The sequence below is a fragment of the Trypanosoma brucei genome, chromosome 9, assembly GCF_000210295.1.
Source record: "Trypanosoma brucei gambiense DAL972 chromosome 9, complete sequence".
Lineage (NCBI taxonomy): Eukaryota > Euglenozoa > Kinetoplastea > Trypanosomatida > Trypanosomatidae > Trypanosoma > Trypanosoma brucei.
In genome coordinates this window covers 442,752-459,246 of record NC_026742.1, presented here as the reverse complement: position 1 = coordinate 459,246, position 16,495 = coordinate 442,752, and the positions used below count along the sequence as shown (strand labels likewise).

Here is a 16,495-nt window from a genome sequence, read left to right as displayed (position 1 = left end):
GTGAAAGAACCGTCGGTGTTCACTACGCAAGTCAGCACACCCTATATTCACACTGCCTTTCGGACAAGGGTTGCGGCCTGCACCACGCAGTTCGTCGCGTGACATAAAAACAAGGGATAATTTGGTGGCGAGATGGCTATCGACCATCGAACAAACACTGCGCTGTACGTTCCCAAAACACCGGTCATCAGAGGGTCAATCTCACTGGGTTTGCGCGTAGGAAGATTAACAATGGCAGCAAGGGGTATAAGCCAGTTTGCTGCCGCACCAACGTAACCAAAACGACGAACTGCCGTTGCAGACACCATTTTCCTGATCAGCTTCTCCGCGCTCTTGCGTAGTAGAGTTTTGTTTATGCCCTAGGCACCTCCCTTGTAGTTTGTTGAGCTAGTGAAATGAATGGGGTACACGATATGTGCATTGTTGGGTAGGAGAGGGGTGCACGGGCGCTAGCTTCTTGACTCGCGCCGCATCCCAAGCAGAGAAAAACAACACAAGAAATTAGAAGGAACGTAGATATGATGCAATCGGTTTTTGTATTGTTTAGAAGGCATCTGCGGTGTTAGGATTGCCGTTTCTTTTTTGAGGTCGAGGTCTTTAATGAGCTTAGAAGATTATCCACGTCATTCATGAGCGGAGGAGGGAAAAAGTACCCGCTTTTAGTGAAGTAACGTCCGTATGGCACCACCTTCGACGATGATGAGTGCACTTCTGGAGCGCCGAAGAAACAAGGAGGCCCAACCACCTGCGCTTCCATGGTAAGCGCTGACGAGTTGGGTACCTCACCCAAGCGAATGCAAACCCGATGCCCTTTTAAGGTACGAAGGTAGTCCTTCGCCTCGGTAGAAGCTGAGCACGTGGCCAGGAAGGCAATATTGTCCGATTTCTGTCTGCAGTCACAAACGTAAGCACACAGGGTGGCAGCACCTGTAACCCCAATGAGAGATAATGTAAGCAACTTGTAAGGCAGTAACACGTCTTTGGCGAAATATATCACGCAGGCCAGAGAGAGGGCACCAGCCAAAAGCGAATACGCCAATACCTCCCCACGCTCTCGACGCGCATTCCCTTCAAATGCACCCAAATGATTGAGGTAGTCATGAATGTTTCCTGCGATTGCACCCTTTACGGTTTTAACATCAGTAATAGATGGATATTGGTGAACATTTTTACTGTAAAGTTCATATCCATATACATGCTTTTCGGTCGCACTAGACTCACTCATCGCTCAGCTACTTGTCGTAGTAATCGAAATTTAAGAACCAAATTTACTCAGCAACGGATTAACACCTAAAACCTGTACCCAACAACGGCACAAACGATGTCGAAAAATATTGCAAAAAACAGGAAAAGACATGATTCATAACAGTGAAGCATACGCCGCGCCGCACCAAAATGAGAGACAGTGCAAAATAAACTGAACAGCAAAAAGATTCAGTATATTATCAGCCGAAGGAATTCTTTTAAATTTAGTACTGCCTACGGCAACAAGGTAGGCCATGATGAACGACCAGTAGGCTACAGGGTAACACAGAATGATACCAGCCATACCCAGTGTCATAAGACTCCATAAATACTTCCAACAAGAATCGCTAAAACGATTGTGATCTCGCACAGCGTTGCCTGCCCTTTAGTATACGACATCCTCTGAATGACGAGCCCTCGCCCCCAGTGCCGCATGGAGCCCTGAGCACCAAATTCACAACAATTACCAACGGGTCTGTACGAGCGCAACTACTCCTCACTAACGGAACTGACCGGTGACAAGAACACAAAAGAAAATTATAACTATTACCACTAAACCATCTCACAACCATTGGTGCTTCAAATTCTTCGAAAAATAGAATAACTATCTTGCTTTCAGCTGTGTAGGATTAGCAGATCTTATGTGTATTGTATGAGGCTCGTTCGTAATCGCGCGCGTCTTTCCCATTGCCCAATCATAGCTACGTGCGTACGCAAGCAAAGAGCAGTCGGCACTAATGTCTCCGGCAGAAATCGAGTTATTCCTGTTTGGCAACTTCGGATCATTTTCATAGCATACGTTGCACCTCTTTTTATAATCCCAGACGGCAATGCGACCATCCCCACCACCAGTTATCATTCGTCCGGTCTTCGAATCTATCGAGCAGAAATTCGTTTGGTGCATATAGAAAACATTGTTCTCTTCAACGACATGAGCTTTAAATGTGCAGCCACTTTCTTGTCTCAAAGGAATGAACGATACCCTCCCCTCCGAGCTCCCAACGGCAACCCCATCATGCTGAGGTGAACAAGCAACACATCGTAAACTGAACTTCATCATTTTGGGGGGGTCCAGTTCCATCACCTTCGACATAAACTGCATGTTAAAAACGTGCACTTTGCGTCCGGTGACGCATGCGGCCATAGGAAACGATCTTTGCGCATCAAGTGCAAATATCGGCTCACCAAGTAAATCCTCCTTAACAGGTCGCGGCTGCTTCATGTCCCAGTATCGTAACTTACCATCCCAGCTTCCTGTTATTAACATGTCACCTCCGGTTGGTGACAACACGTAGGACAGGCAACTAATCGGAAGGTCGTGGGATGCGACAACGGTTTTTTGACCAGTCGTTAGATTCCACATCGTTGCGCTCTTGTCACACCCACCAAAGAACACCCTGCCATCTTCCGAAAACGACATATCCAAAATTGGGGCGCCACTTTCTGCAAGGCTTAACGGTTTGGAACTAATGGCTGCGCTTCTGGACGAATTATCAACCTGCCATACACGACAACTTTTGTCCCATGATGTTGCGCCTACAAGCAACAGCGGACATCCTGCAGGGGAGAAACGGATCGAGCTTATGGTATCACCTGGTGGGCTTTGCACCTCGTGTGCACCTTTACCCTGGTCGCATGAGTAAAACGGAAACATACAGATTGGTCGATTTTACCTCTATTCTACCTAAATAAAACCAATCGAATGTAGTAAAAAGTGCCGACAACACAGTAAACTATATACCGCAGCGATCAGCTCGGCTACAGTAATAGAACCAAACGACGCCCGCATACGGTGGTCTCCTACGCCACACCCTGAGGAACAGTTGAAGAGACATAGTAAAAAAAAAAAAAGTAGCTTTAAACATTGGAGAAAAGCAAGAGGAAAAATATACACTTCAACAATTAATAAAAAAAAAAACTTCGCTGTCACGACATACGTTTTTACCTGTCATCCATCCCCCCCCCCCTCCCCAAAGAAAACAAATACGAGAGCGCCAACAAAAGGAAGTGTAGCAAAAGGGAAACGACGATGAGAAATCCCGTCATCACGAAATTTCAAAGAAATTTTGCGGTGGACAACCTTTTTCACTCCACGCCGTCCGCTCCGCACTCAATGATAAACCCTCACAGGAATGTTGAAATGGATCGACGGCTATCCGTTCAGCGAGAAGCTGTTGCAGCGTCTCAGAAATTGTCACACGCGCTGCTTCAAGGTCGTCAGTGTCTTCGGGAGAATAGCGAGCTATTTCCTGGGGGGGTTCGTCGGGAAGTACGGACGTCCCGACGGAAAAGAGATACCTCATAACGCACCCAGGATTATCATGTTTCATCATATTAAACGACTCAACAACATACGGATCATCTCCGCTAAGGAGAGAATTCCAGCAGCTATTAAAGTACCTCGTAAGCATAACAACAAGTTGCTCTTTATACAACATCACCTCCATACCGCCCATGCGGTGAAGCGCCACGATGGTCCCACAGCATGCCTGTGTCAAAAAGGCAACGACAGTTTCCCGAGGAGTAGGCATCGGTTGCCCCAATAAATGAATAAATTCACAGTTGATTTGTCTACACCCCTTTAAAAAACAAGGTTTAATTTTCAGCTGATTAGATTAATGAAACGAAAATATAAAGTTTAAATAACTATGATGAAAACTACCCGGAAATGCAGGGACAAGAAACACATTAAAGGGTCACATACAGAGATAGAAGAAGAGTGAGACAGAGTCAATATTTTTTAAAAATCACTACTAATTATTAAGGGGGCACACATGCACCGAACCACAAGTGAAACTCTCCCCGATATAGTCAAAGAACTAAAAGAGAACATGGAATTCAACGATATTAGACGCAGTTTTTTATTTAAAAAATGAATATATGCGTAGTACGACATATATGAACTACTAAGTGGATACCCCGATAGACCGTTATTTAGTCATCGAAAAAAAATAAGAGTGTAAGCTGAACGAAGCGATATAAAACGTTGCTATTCAAACTATGCGGCACACTCCGTCCACATAAAACAACCAGCTGCAGCAGCAACCTTTTGATCACGTTTTATAGTACTGCCTACGGCAACAAGGTAGGCCATGATGAACGACCAGTAGGCTACAGGGTAACACAGAATGATACCAGCCATACCCAGTGTCATAAGACTCCATAAATACTTCCAACAAGAATCGCTAAAACGATTGTGATCTCGCACAGCGTTGCCTGCCCTTTAGTATACGACATCCTCTGAATGACGAGCCCTCGCCCCCAGTGCCGCATGGAGCCCTGAGCACCAAATTCACAACAATTACCAACGGGTCTGTACGAGCGCAACTACTCCTCACTAACGGAACTGACCGGTGACAAGAACACAAAAGAAAATTATAACTATTACCACTAAACCATCTCACAACCATTGGTGCTTCAAATTCTCCGGAAGCGCCTCATGAGGGGAAGTACCACCAATATGCCCCCAGTCAAATCAGAGAACCACCCGCTGACGTGCAGAGCACATAGGTCAAAAGCTACGTCTTGTCCTCTGAGCAAGAAGAAGTGCAAAAGCACAACACCACGCGCGCCGACACCCCCCCCCTCCCGGACAACGACTGAACAAGTCACCGCGCAACGCCGTGGTTGATGATCGTTGGAACACGCACCTTTTGTCTCGGCAAAGATTCAATCACAGATGAAACGACAAAAAGAAAGAAGTCAAAGCCTCGAGTCATACAAGTAAGATTAAAGAGATGGAAATACCCCCGCAGCACCCTTAGTGCCAAGGCTGTGCAACCGGTAACCAAACAGATGCCTGATGGGGATGGTCACCACCTCAGACTGACACTATAACGCAGTAAAAGGAAGACAAAAACTAGCAGACGCCACCATTCCCCATAGGGACACACTTCAACCCTCTCCTATTTCCCACGGACGATCGCAAGGTCCTGGGAAACTAGTGCGTCGGACACAACTCGCCGCAAACTCACAGCACAAACGCACTGCCGCGTAGCACGGTCGACCGACTCACGGTTACCTTCCCTTTGTGCTTCGTCCTCGTCCCGTCGCTTCTTCATGCACAGCTGCCAGCGCCTATGCCGTGTGTCAGCTGCCGTCTGAGCGGCGGGCGGCCCCCAGCTGCGAGTAGGAATTCACAAACGTCGCACGGAACATCCTCACTTCCTTCGTTTTCCGTGTCGCGGGTCGTCAAGCGTTTGCAGTCGTTAGTGAAACTTCCGTTAATGAGGAATTTGGAGGCGCATCCACCAGTTGTGGGGCGTCGCCGCATATTATCCTCTGGAGGCCTTCCGTTCGTACAAAGTTGCGCTTGTTGACCGTGTGTGCAAAACCGCTCACCCGACACCGGTACAATCTGCCACATTCAGTGTACTTAACAGGACCAATCATGTGCGAAATGCTTTATGGCTTCGAAGCCGTGGGCAATTTGGCGGCTGGAGTATTGGATAGTCTGAAGGGAAGCTGTGGATCACACCTGTGGCGTTGTGGAGTCACTTGTGGGTTTATTTCGGGTACCAAACATCCATAATGTCAAGAGATAGCGCCAACACGGAAACGCGACAACGCTGTCTCTTCCTCTTGAGTCACCGCTCCCTCGAGTTTTCTTGGGAGTTGCGTTCCGGCGATCCAGAACCGGGGCGCATCTGCATGTCCCTCCTAAGAAAATAACAGGCGTTTCACGTAAACCACAATATCCGGAATCCACTCCTCGCTCGGCGTGGGCGTATTGTAATCGATGTCCAAAAGTTCGCCGCACGCGCCATTCTGCGTCACGACACGGTTGGTAAATACGAACTGCAGCCCAATGCTCACCCTCCTGCGCCCGCATTTTTGCGCTCAGCCGCCATAGTTCTCGCAGGAGCGTGTTGATAATAATCAGTGGGTCTCTTTCTAGCACGGTAAAGGGAGAAGGAGGGTCCCTAAAAATCGACGGTCTGCTCGGCGTCCTCTTGCACTTTGGGAAAATCTCTATCACTTTCCACGGGCGCAATTCAAGCGGGAGAGATACCGTACTGCAACTGTTCGCAAGCGAGCCTCTCCCCCTCCATGTCCTAAACATGAGTTCTTTTTAGCGTTTAATATCGCGGCTGCAAAAGACTCCTCACAAACAAACACAAACCCACCGGCCCACACCTCATAGTGCGCGCCCACTTGTACGAACCGCCTTCTGCCCATTTCTCGGAAGCTTCCTTTTTGACATCGTCAGGGTCATCAGCGCACACAGGCTTTATCTGCGTGTGAAATATCGGTCGGCAGCTGTGGCGGAGCGTCGATGTCTCTAGTGGGTGCTCGCGTGGCTCAATGTGGAGGTGGGGGTAGGACCGTATGATGCGGGAATGTAGGACTCTGACTGGGTGTTTGCTGTGGTATACTTCCTCAGCACTGCGCCGCAAACATCCGCCTCGTGACTCACACATCAGCATGAATTTCATGCTGCGCACAAGAGTGGTCGTCTTGAGTGGCAGGAGGTTTGCTTCCAGCAGAGAGTCCTCTTTGCGCGTTCCATGCGGTATGCCAGCTATGATTCGACTGGCTTTGTGTTATGCTGCTGCAAGGAGGTCGCGACTTCGTTCCGAAGCGTTCCAGTACCATACCTCAATGCCACATATGGTGTGTGCCTGTACGAGTGCTACATAAAAAGCTCTCAGTACTTGTCGTCTTGGCCCCCATGTAGAAGCTGAGATGGCTGCTATCTGCAGTAGTCGGAAGTCCATCTTGCGTCTCGTTTCGGCCGCATGTGTTGCCATCCCCTGCAGACACTGGAATGTTACTCCTAGAAGCTTCGGTGTCCTGTCAGCTCCTATTCTTTCGCCGTCCAGTTGTAATGTAAGGGTGTGGCGCTCTATACACCTGAAGAGTGTGCACTTTGTTTTCGCTACGTTGACAGACATAAAGTACTCTTTTGACCACTGTAACACCACGTTTAGGCCGCATTGCAGTGTGTGGTTCATGACATCCCTCTCTGTGTGCCTCGCAAGTATCGTCAGGTCGTCTGCAAAGAATCCGTGCTGCAGTAACGGCACTTCTGCAAGGCGTTGGCTCAACGAGCTCATGACAATAATGAACATGATTGGGCCAAGAAAAGTTGCCTGTGGCACTCCTCGCTCAAATGTTCTGCTTCTGGAAAGCTTCTCCTTGAATCTCACTCTGCCAGTTCGTTTACTCAGAAATGATACGCACCACTTCACAATGTGGGTTGATACCTTCGTTCTGCGCATTCCCCTCGCAATTTTGTCGTGGTCTACTGTATCAAATGCCTTCTCGTAGTCAACGAATACAGCACCCGTACGTGATTGGTGCGTGGGACGGCAGAGGGCAGCGCGGACGTGCAGGAGTTGTTCGAGCGTTGAGCATCCGGGGCGAAAGCCTGATTGCTGCGGCGTCAGCTGGGACTCAACAGTGTCTCTAGGCCTCGCGGCAATTATGCGCTCCATGACTTTGCAGAGACAGCTCGTGAGCGTCACAGGCCTGTAAGATTCGAGGTCCTCCGCCTTTTTTCCGGCCTTCAGGATGGGGATGATAACACCAGTCTTCCATGCAGGCGGCACGACTCCCGTTCGTAGGCTCTCATTGAATAGCCTCAGAACAACATTCTGCGCTGTGCTACCGAGGTGTTGCAGTGCCTCGTCGTGCACATAGTCGGGTCCGGTTGCTGAGTCGCTTGGTGACAGTTTCGGGACACTCTTGGGCCCCGCCGTCGCGGTCAGTTAGTATTCGTTAGCTTTCTTCCTAGTCGACGTTGGAGGGTGTGAGCCAGGATGTCAGAGTTCCGGCATCGAGCAGAGGTCAGCGAAGTGCTCGGCTCGTCCTCAATCCGTGATGGTGGCCTGATCCACTCGAAGCATCGGCATAGTTCTGAGCGGTCTGGGTGCATGCGCCTTCGCCATCATATGCCAGTCTACTAATCTGACGGCCTGAGCCATGAGCGCAGAACGGTCACTGCTTTGTTTCTGCCCATTCAAGCAGCTACCTGCGTGTGCTGGTAACCGTCCCCTGCTTACTCAGTGTTATCAACCCGCAACCATTTCGTGAAGTTCCGAAAACTCAGGTGTCCAGTGCCGGGGGACATCCCCATCTACCAAGCGGGACGGTTGCAGTATTTGGAGGAGCTGAAAGGATTTCCGGCGGGAGAGGGCGGCACACACTGTGAGCGGCTGACGCAGTTGGGGTTGGCGGGCTGTGGTCTCCAGGGTAGTTGGGCGGCCGGTGTCTGCAGAGTAGAAAAGTTCGGGGAAAGTAGGGACGTGGGATCGTCATACCAGTTCTGATGGTGAACACACCAGCTACTGAGAAAGCATAATTTTGGCCTGAAACAACCACCACCGGGTGCGAAAGTTGATGGAGTGAACTATCAGCCAAAGGCTCCACTGCCTTTCAGACAACAAACTACGCGAGCAAGAAAATGGGCTACAACCGAAGCCTTAGACAACGGCCACCTGCGGCAGCTGCTTGGAACTCGAAGCGCTGGAGGAGTGCCGGCTTGTGCTAGTCGCATTGGTGCATCAAGCTCATGCTTTGGATTCGCTGGATCACATGCTGCCGCCCACGAATTTAAGTATTTGGAGTTGTCTCTTACGTAACGGTATCCGTCAACAGTTCACTCCCAAAAGGACGGCGAGCATTGGCAGCAGCAACTGGATATCGAGAAGAGTCGCTATCAAGCGAGTTTCCGCGGAGATTGCTGTTCGGTTTAACTACGATGATTACAACTGTGGGTGAACAGCAGTTGCATTAAAAGAATGCCGGACTTCCAGTATTAGTTTCCCATGACCAACCTGACAATGGTGCACCCGGGGGCTGACCATCGTTCATTAAGGCCCCGTCTTCAGTAACATCTTGCCAGTGGTTCGAAGCATACAAAGCCTTTTTTCGCGGAGGAATTTACAGGGAAAGAGAGTATTTGTTTGCGGCAGCAACCCGATACTAACTGAGCGTCAAGGTATTTGAAAACAAGGTAAAAGAAAAATGTACAACGAAAGCACTGGGCTTACCCGTCAAACTTTTGTGTCCACAGCGAAACTTCCTCAAAACGAAAAAGAGAAGGCTACTACCGACAAGGCTTCTTAAATTGAGAACTCCTTTCTCGACAGTGTGGGATTCAATAACCCGAGCACTGCGTACACCCCGACTCGGAGCGGCAGGGAAACGATCATGCAGGGAATCGAGCACCGCCACATTTTCCCTCATTTTTTTGGAAGAATGCGGTGGGGTCACGACGGCAAGTAACCAACATGATCACAGGCGTGACGGGTGGAGAGAGCGGGGAAGATGCGGTTGAGTTGGCTCAGCTGATCATCGTTAGGGGTGTAGTTTGCAAGAGGGGAGTGGAATGTTACCTGAAATGGGAAGCCGTCGATTAAACATTCAGTGAAGTCATAAGAAAAGCCGGACCTTCTGGACTACCCTATGCATAATGAGTTGGATGCTGCCAAGTGTTAGTGTAACAAAGTGGGGAAGACTTACCGCAAAAGGAAAGCTTAGTGTGGATCGTTTTCGGGGTTGCAAGCACGGCCCTATCCCTCGAGTGGGCTGAGGGAAGATGCGCCGTGCGAAGAGGAAAATAGAGGTGTCCGTTGCCATCCACCACCAAACCTGAACAGAAGGTTCTGCTGAATTGGATATGCCGAGCGGTGGAGGAACTTTCATATTTGATAAGGCAGAAAGACGGCTGAGTTACGCAGAAGGATCGGTAAGCTGCCACGTGACTTCCGAGGAGGGAGGGCTGCAATGAAGATTGTGCTTGAAAGGCCTCTAAGAGAAACGGCATACAAGGCAAAGGGTGGGGTCCGGGTTAGAGACGTTCAACAAATTCGCATCGTCCCTCTTTTCTTTAAAGGCGGAACCAACACGTATAAAAGGTAACGTCCTTCGCCCTATATGGAGAAGGGATCGGTGCAGCTCGTTAGGAATATGCCCCTATAAGTGCATTATGTTTTCTATTGCTCTAATTTTTATTGAAACTAATTACCCGGCTACGGGGGCGGGTCTACAACCGGAACACCCTCCGTGCGGCACTAATACCGTGATATAGTTGTCGATTCAAAAGGCATCAGCGGTGAATACTTCAATTTTAACGCAGCAGTTTGAGGGCCGTCACGCACGGTATCAACGCTTTCTCTCATACCCCTTCCGCTAGGAAAGATATGGAGGCGACGCGGAGACAAGAGAAATTTCCCGCTTGGTTTTTCTTCTGGCGCAACGAAACGGTTCGGATGATATCTGGGATGGCTGAGCAACTGCATCAACCGAATTAGAGACGCGGTTGGTGCAGAATAGAGCAAATAATGAGGAGTCGCCGCCCCCTACACACACACACACACACACACACACACACATAATGTGAAGTTTAGTCGGAACAGCTCATACCTCGCGTGGTGGATAAACGTTTGGCGCCCAGTGATACGCCCGGGCAGTGATGCGGTATCGTTCCAGCGATTAACGTGGGTTGCTCATGCGACGGGGAAAAAAATTTGTAGAAAGGGTTGGACAAGGAACGAGTTGGAAAAACGCCTCAGAACGCAATGGGAATGTCAGGGATTGTGCATATCCTTTGTATGCGCGTGACTGTCCAGGACGCCCAAACACCCGAGAGCGCGCGCCATCAAACACAGAGGGGCGCCGCTATCCGAAACGAGCGACACCCAATGCGTGCACGTGTGGTTGTGTGGGAGAGCGCGGGGGGGGGGGGGGTGGGTGGGTTGGGTGCAATGTCCTCGTTGACGGTTTTGGCTTCCCCACTAACTTGGACGCTTGCCAATGCGTATTTCACTCGGGTCCCATCGAAGCGTTTCGGACTTCCGTTAGGCCGCCAAAGCCACCCTTTTGGTTTCCTACAACCATCAACAAGTTGAGCGTCGACCACCCTACTGTCACCTGCCCCTTTTTAGCGACATTGGCTCTTAACTCGCAAGTGGCTGAGCTCCAGAAACTGCAAGAGCAGTGCCACCACACTAAAGCACAGGTGCCACATCATCCGGCATAGCCATTCCCCTCCGTGCACAGCAGCCCTGTTGATCAGGAGCTTCACTGTTATCGGGTAACGCAATCTGCTTCAGACGACGCCCTGACGGCGTACGGACGTGCTTGGCAGTCCTTCAACAAGGCCAGGGGTAAGTCCAAGGGGTGAAAAACTTCATTCGTCGGTGAAGCTCTTCCACCGTATGAAAAGGCAGCAGTCACCAAGCAGAGCAATGGAAGGCTAACTGTCATCTTGCATTTAATTCAAAGGGGAGGGAATTCCACAAGATGGGATGGCGCAACTGTGCACCGATTAAAGATAGATACACAGGGGAAAAGGGGACAAAGGTACCGAGCACGTGCGCACACAATAACAGTAAGAAACTGGAAGTAGTAAGGTGAGCGTATAGTGGAAGGGTGGCAAAACCATTCTCCGGGAGAAGCTTTTCCCCTCTACCACAAAGCGCAAAGAAACCAGCGAGGAAACAAGGTGGGAAGCAGAAAATTGGGAATAGACGTAGCTACAACGAAAAACAAAAATAGTATTGATAATGATATCGACCCTACCGCCATCGCATGGAACCGCAATCGGTTACTTCTTGTTTACACGGGTGCGTCGCCCACACGTTTCCAAAGTGCTTTTGTGTGCCATACTACTAATTACACTATGAGACTCCGCGCACACCCTTCCTGTTTACTAACTTCAACTAAATGTACATACTCTTTTTGTTACACAAAAACAAGCACACTCACGTTGGTGAGTGAGTTGGCGAATGCTACCTGAGGGTTGCAGCCAATACATATTGCCAACGCCGGCGGGGCACGTTTGCTGACGCATGATTGAGGTCCACACCGCAAACGCGTACACATCAAATCACGTCATTTGTCCTTCGAGGGGATCCGTGCATCTCTGAAGTGGTAGCTGCTCGCGCCTTTGAGTGTCCTCCTCGCGTCTACCCACGGAGACTCCTGTGTCTCAAGTGGCCCGCGGAGCTGCTGTGGCACTACATTAAAACCATTCACCACCATGTCCATAACGCGCCCCAAACTTTCCTTCTGTGTATGCCGTAACGCCTCGCAGCGTTTCTCCCACCCTCCCATCCATTTCTCCCACATAACAACCAGATAGGCGGCGAAAGCAGATCCCCGACACACGCGCTTCAATATACTTCTTGTACGGATATTTGTTGCCACCTTCTGGAAGATAAGTTTGGCCATCTTTTGGTTTCGGTCCTTTTCCTCCCTTCGGAGCATCACCACCGCCTCACGCATCCACGTGGGCAGGGCTCCCCCATGCTGCAAGCGCCTCGCAGCAGTTGCGTACGGTAGTATTTCGCTGGAGAACCCCTGATTAAACAACGCACTTTGCAGATGGTGTTTGACCTGAGAGACGCCCTCCCGCACGTTCCGTCTAGCGTCAGAAACTGTGCTTCCAAAATCGTATCTGAAGACTCTGGGTGTCAGACACGCGAGGTCCCTGGAGTACTCCGGTGGCTGAAGCCGTCTTAGATACTCCAAAATCTCCTCACAGGAGTTGCTCCTTACCGCGCCGTGCGTGGCCCCGAGCCTCGCACATCCTAACCTTAAGCGCGGAACCAAGAATCCTGGGCCGGTCTTGTACGGCACAGGGGGTTGGTACTTCCTATCACCCTCCTCGGCAAGTGGGGCACAAAACATCGCATCACCAGCAACCGTCCAGCTTGAAAACCTCTCCCTCCCACCCCCACCACCCCCTTTGCTCATATGCGCATGAAGTGGCCGAGGATTCTGCTCTGTGTTTCCATCGCCAGAGTCCACGCAGGGGTGGCCAGCGAGTCTCCACATTTCTCGACGCATTGCTTCCAGTGACTCTTCCCACACCCCCGTGTCCACACCTGTGGGCGGAGTGGGATCAGATGGCCAAAGAGTGTACGATCCATCCTCCAACTCATTATCGCCCCTAAATGGGTAGGAGAAGAAGTGCGAATCGCCCTGGTTAGTGCCCGACTGGCGTGGGGTCCTTCTTTTTCCCAAGTCAGCTAACCGCCTTTGTACATTCTCGGGCTCGGATGCGTGCATGTGTTCTTCTCGTTCCCACCACTGTCCTCCTCCTCCACCTCCTCTCCCTTCTCTTTGCCATTGCTCTCGTCCCTGTTTCCACAAGCGGTCCTGTCCTTGACACTGTTCTTCTTGTTTCTGCCAACGTTGCCGTTCCCGTTCCCGTTGCCGTTCCTGTCCTTCTTGCTTCTGGTCGAGTGCCGATAGGGATGACCTACGACTACCGCAAAGGGATTTGCTTGGGCGTTCACCCTTTTGCACGAGGGCCCTGTCAACGTGTTCACTTGTTGATTTCATAATGGCATCGTACAACCGATTCTGCATCCACTGCTCATCAGTTAAGTTAGGAGACTCTGGGTGACGCTCCAAAACAATGCCTTGTTTCCCGAGACGGTCCAACACCTCTTGCTCCGCCACCCCCTTCACTACCTCCTTGACAACAGCTGATAAGGCCTGCTTTGTGCGGGTTGCCGCCACTTGCTGGCCAGTGCCCGAGTGCTTTTCGAGGGCATCAACACATTTCCCCATTACGTCAAACATCTCGTTCATTTCGTTGATCATATTATGGCATGCATCTCGTAGCGTGGACACCTCCTTACTCAGGGCCCGAAACGCACTGTTAACCTTCACCCCGCCCCTCGCAGCCCTCCTCTTGGTCCTCGCGCTTAGTCGTTGCTCTGTTGCCAAGCTGACTGTTGAATTACGGGTTCGCCCTTTGGTGGCAGCACTCGTCAGGCGGCTAGCTGCGCTGCGGTGGGCACTTCTCCGGGAGCCCGCAAAAGAGATATTGGACCTATCGCTTCCCCGTGCTGAATACTTTTTAGCCCTGGTGTTAGCGTTTTCGACTCCCACTCCCTCGAAGGGAGCTTCATCACTTAATTGTGAGGGGGAATCCACCCAGCGACCGAGGTGGTGAGTTTCGCTGTCCGAATCACCATCTTCAGAAGAATACACGAGTTGGGAGCATTCAGATCCCTCGCGGCTTCCCACCTGATTCCACCCACCTTCGCTCGCACCGCTCACATCACTTCCACTCAATGCTGCCGTCCTGATGCGGGTGGACAAACCGCCGACATCTTCAACAGCTAAATTCTTACGAGTCGACAACACAACCGCAGCTTGGTGGGGCAACAGCCCGTTCTTGTAAGAAGTTTCCATTCCTTGTATTGGCATTCCAGGGTCGTTGAAGTCAACGTTTCCGCCGCCTGTTTCAGCTAGTTCTCTCGCCGCAGCGGAGGACATCTCCGTATACCCACTATTCTGGGACGCGGTTAGCAGACCATTAGGCAAAACTTGCCCCATAAGAGAGTGCAATGGGTGCCCCAAATCACCTGACAGGGAGGTAAGCGTGCGCGTAGCATCCTGCGTAGTAGTAAAGAAGGAAGTCTGGTTACCAATCAAGGTGCTCATTGGAGAGACTCCGGAGCCTTGCAACACGGCGGTCCTGGAAGCGCCAGCAGCCGGGCTTAGGTGTGAATTGGAGGTGTTCAGGGACTCTCCGGGCATTCCGGCAACTTCTCTCCCACTAAAAACCATGGACATATCCCTCTCTTCCCCACAAGAAGCGTCCTGTGAGAATTTTTTGCTGGCACCCACACACGCACTGTGGAAACTTACGTGCTTGTGGGACACATTTGCATCATAGTCAAGCATTGCCATGCTCCTGCCAACTTCCCACTCCATTAGCTCCTGCAACTTTTCACATTTGATGAACGCACGCATGAGGGCATCAGACAAAGGTACCTGCTCCACCAACGTGCTCGCTCTCTCTTGAATACGCTCAAGTTTATAAATCGCCTTACTGCTCATAGTTCTGGAAACGGAAACATCCCGCTGCGACTGATCAAGATCTGGAAAACTCCCGGTTATGTTAGGTTGAGACATGAATTTAAGCGTCTCTTCGCCATGCTTCCCTTCCAGCGAAACTTCACAAAGACCATTACCACCGCAAACAACAAGACTATTTTCCACGGAAGCAGGGGCACCGTCGTCTGCGCGCACCGCGGACTGGGCAGCTGACACACTTTTCTCTGCATCTCCCGTGAGTGCCGTGAGCTGAGGAAGAGTCTTGGTTTGCTTCTGTGAAGCATCAGTTACCACATCCGCCTTAGATTCAATGTTTGCCTCTAGAGTTTCTTCTGACTTCAACTCCCCCACCTTTTCCGTGTGAGTTAGGAGTGTTTCCACCATGCTTCCGTTGCGAGAATTCGACATCGAGTGGGCGACCACAGGCCGCGCGCGGACTCTTTGCGCTGCTTTCACAGTCTTCTGTTTCTTTGCGCTCACAGGGCCCATGTTCAACGCGACGCGTAGTTTCTGGCAATCCTTCTCCATTTGTCTGTTTGCCTCAATGAGGAGGCGCATGTCTCTGAACACCTCGCTCTCGTCTTTTTTCCCACTGCCTCTAAGGCCGTCGCACACGCGCTGCAGCTGCCTAGCTTTCATGGTATTTGCCACACATTCCGCCTTGAGGGCCTTAGCTCGGGCCTCACTCATGCACAGAAGTCGCGTTGCCTCAGCCAACTCGCTCTGAACTGAGCTAAGCGTTGTTTCCAAGGCAGTGATGCGCTGCTTCTGTGAAGCTTCAATATCGCCCAATAGGCGGATGCGCTCCTCCAAGACTTCCTGGACTTCACTAGCTTTGAACACCCTTCCAGCACGACAGTACACAAACTTCTTGACGATATGCTCCACCTTTTCGTACGTGTCCCAGTCCCCTTCACGAGAGCCACGGCGATTCTCGTTGAAGTGAAGCGCCTCTTCAATCTTTTCAATGTTGCCGTCATAGAACTCCATATCCAGCTCACGCTTGCGCGCTGCAATCTCCTGCTGCTGAGCATTCATCTCCTCATAGTCTGCATATACGCGCTCGAGAAGGTTCCATCGTTCCTCATCTGAGGGTTTCGCCTTGCCGAGTACATAATCACTTCCAAAGCACTGGGCCATTGTTCGACAGCAGCTCCTCAGGCTTGCCTTGCCTTGCCTGTGCCTTCCCCTTTCCACTTTAAATTATTTTTTTTTTTCCTCCAACAGCAAACACAAATTGAATTATCACTATGCTGTTAGGTCACTTTGTACCTATCCTAGCTCACTTAAAGATGTGAAAAGGGTTGTAGCGAGTAAAAGGGCAGTCTTATTTTTGTCCACCGTCGGTGGTGTATGGACGAGAAACGTTTTTCACCAAGAGAGTGGGTAGTACCAGTAATGAAAACGAAATGAACAGTGAATGTGGCCCTCCCCCCCCCCCCGAGCC

At 50.6% G+C, this 16,495-nt stretch overlaps 9 protein-coding genes across 9 annotated transcripts; 1 reads left to right on the top strand and 8 right to left on the bottom strand.

The window, feature by feature from the left end:
* Positions 1-47: 47 nt before the first annotated feature.
* On the bottom strand, positions 48-308 carry TbgDal_IX1990 (hypothetical protein, conserved; the record flags this gene model as incomplete). The annotated part of the gene is made up of 1 exon (XM_011778093.1): positions 48-308. The coding sequence occupies one exon, from the start codon at positions 306-308 to the stop codon at positions 48-50; it is 261 nt and encodes an 86-aa protein (XP_011776395.1).
* A 254-nt stretch (positions 309-562) lies between these two features.
* TbgDal_IX1980 (hypothetical protein, conserved) lies at positions 563-1,225 on the bottom strand (the record flags this gene model as incomplete). The annotated part of the gene is made up of 1 exon (XM_011778092.1): positions 563-1,225. One exon carries the CDS (start codon positions 1,223-1,225, stop codon positions 563-565), a length of 663 nt encoding a protein of 220 aa, XP_011776394.1.
* A 624-nt stretch (positions 1,226-1,849) lies between these two features.
* On the bottom strand, positions 1,850-2,899 carry TbgDal_IX1970 (poly(A) export protein, putative; the record flags this gene model as incomplete). The annotated part of the gene is made up of 1 exon (XM_011778091.1): positions 1,850-2,899. The coding sequence occupies one exon, from the start codon at positions 2,897-2,899 to the stop codon at positions 1,850-1,852; it is 1,050 nt and encodes a 349-aa protein (XP_011776393.1).
* A 391-nt stretch (positions 2,900-3,290) lies between these two features.
* TbgDal_IX1960 (hypothetical protein, conserved) lies at positions 3,291-3,776 on the bottom strand (the record flags this gene model as incomplete). Its single annotated transcript, XM_011778090.1, has 1 exon — positions 3,291-3,776. One exon carries the CDS (start codon positions 3,774-3,776, stop codon positions 3,291-3,293), a length of 486 nt encoding a protein of 161 aa, XP_011776392.1.
* A 1,940-nt stretch (positions 3,777-5,716) lies between these two features.
* TbgDal_IX1950 (hypothetical protein) lies at positions 5,717-6,307 on the bottom strand (the record flags this gene model as incomplete). Its single annotated transcript, XM_011778089.1, has 1 exon — positions 5,717-6,307. The coding sequence occupies one exon, from the start codon at positions 6,305-6,307 to the stop codon at positions 5,717-5,719; it is 591 nt and encodes a 196-aa protein (XP_011776391.1).
* A 481-nt stretch (positions 6,308-6,788) lies between these two features.
* On the bottom strand, positions 6,789-7,682 carry TbgDal_IX1940 (hypothetical protein; the record flags this gene model as incomplete). The annotated part of the gene is made up of 1 exon (XM_011778088.1): positions 6,789-7,682. One exon carries the CDS (start codon positions 7,680-7,682, stop codon positions 6,789-6,791), a length of 894 nt encoding a protein of 297 aa, XP_011776390.1.
* A 1,970-nt stretch (positions 7,683-9,652) lies between these two features.
* Positions 9,653-10,015, bottom strand: TbgDal_IX1930 (hypothetical protein; the record flags this gene model as incomplete). Its single annotated transcript, XM_011778087.1, has 1 exon — positions 9,653-10,015. One exon carries the CDS (start codon positions 10,013-10,015, stop codon positions 9,653-9,655), a length of 363 nt encoding a protein of 120 aa, XP_011776389.1.
* Positions 10,016-10,699: 684 nt separating this feature from the next.
* Positions 10,700-11,230, top strand: TbgDal_IX1920 (conserved hypothetical protein, unlikely; the record flags this gene model as incomplete). The annotated part of the gene is made up of 1 exon (XM_011778086.1): positions 10,700-11,230. The coding sequence occupies one exon, from the start codon at positions 10,700-10,702 to the stop codon at positions 11,228-11,230; it is 531 nt and encodes a 176-aa protein (XP_011776388.1).
* An 854-nt stretch (positions 11,231-12,084) lies between these two features.
* TbgDal_IX1910 (hypothetical protein, conserved) lies at positions 12,085-16,188 on the bottom strand (the record flags this gene model as incomplete). The annotated part of the gene is made up of 1 exon (XM_011778085.1): positions 12,085-16,188. The coding sequence occupies one exon, from the start codon at positions 16,186-16,188 to the stop codon at positions 12,085-12,087; it is 4,104 nt and encodes a 1,367-aa protein (XP_011776387.1).
* Between the last annotated feature and the right edge of the window lie 307 nt (positions 16,189-16,495).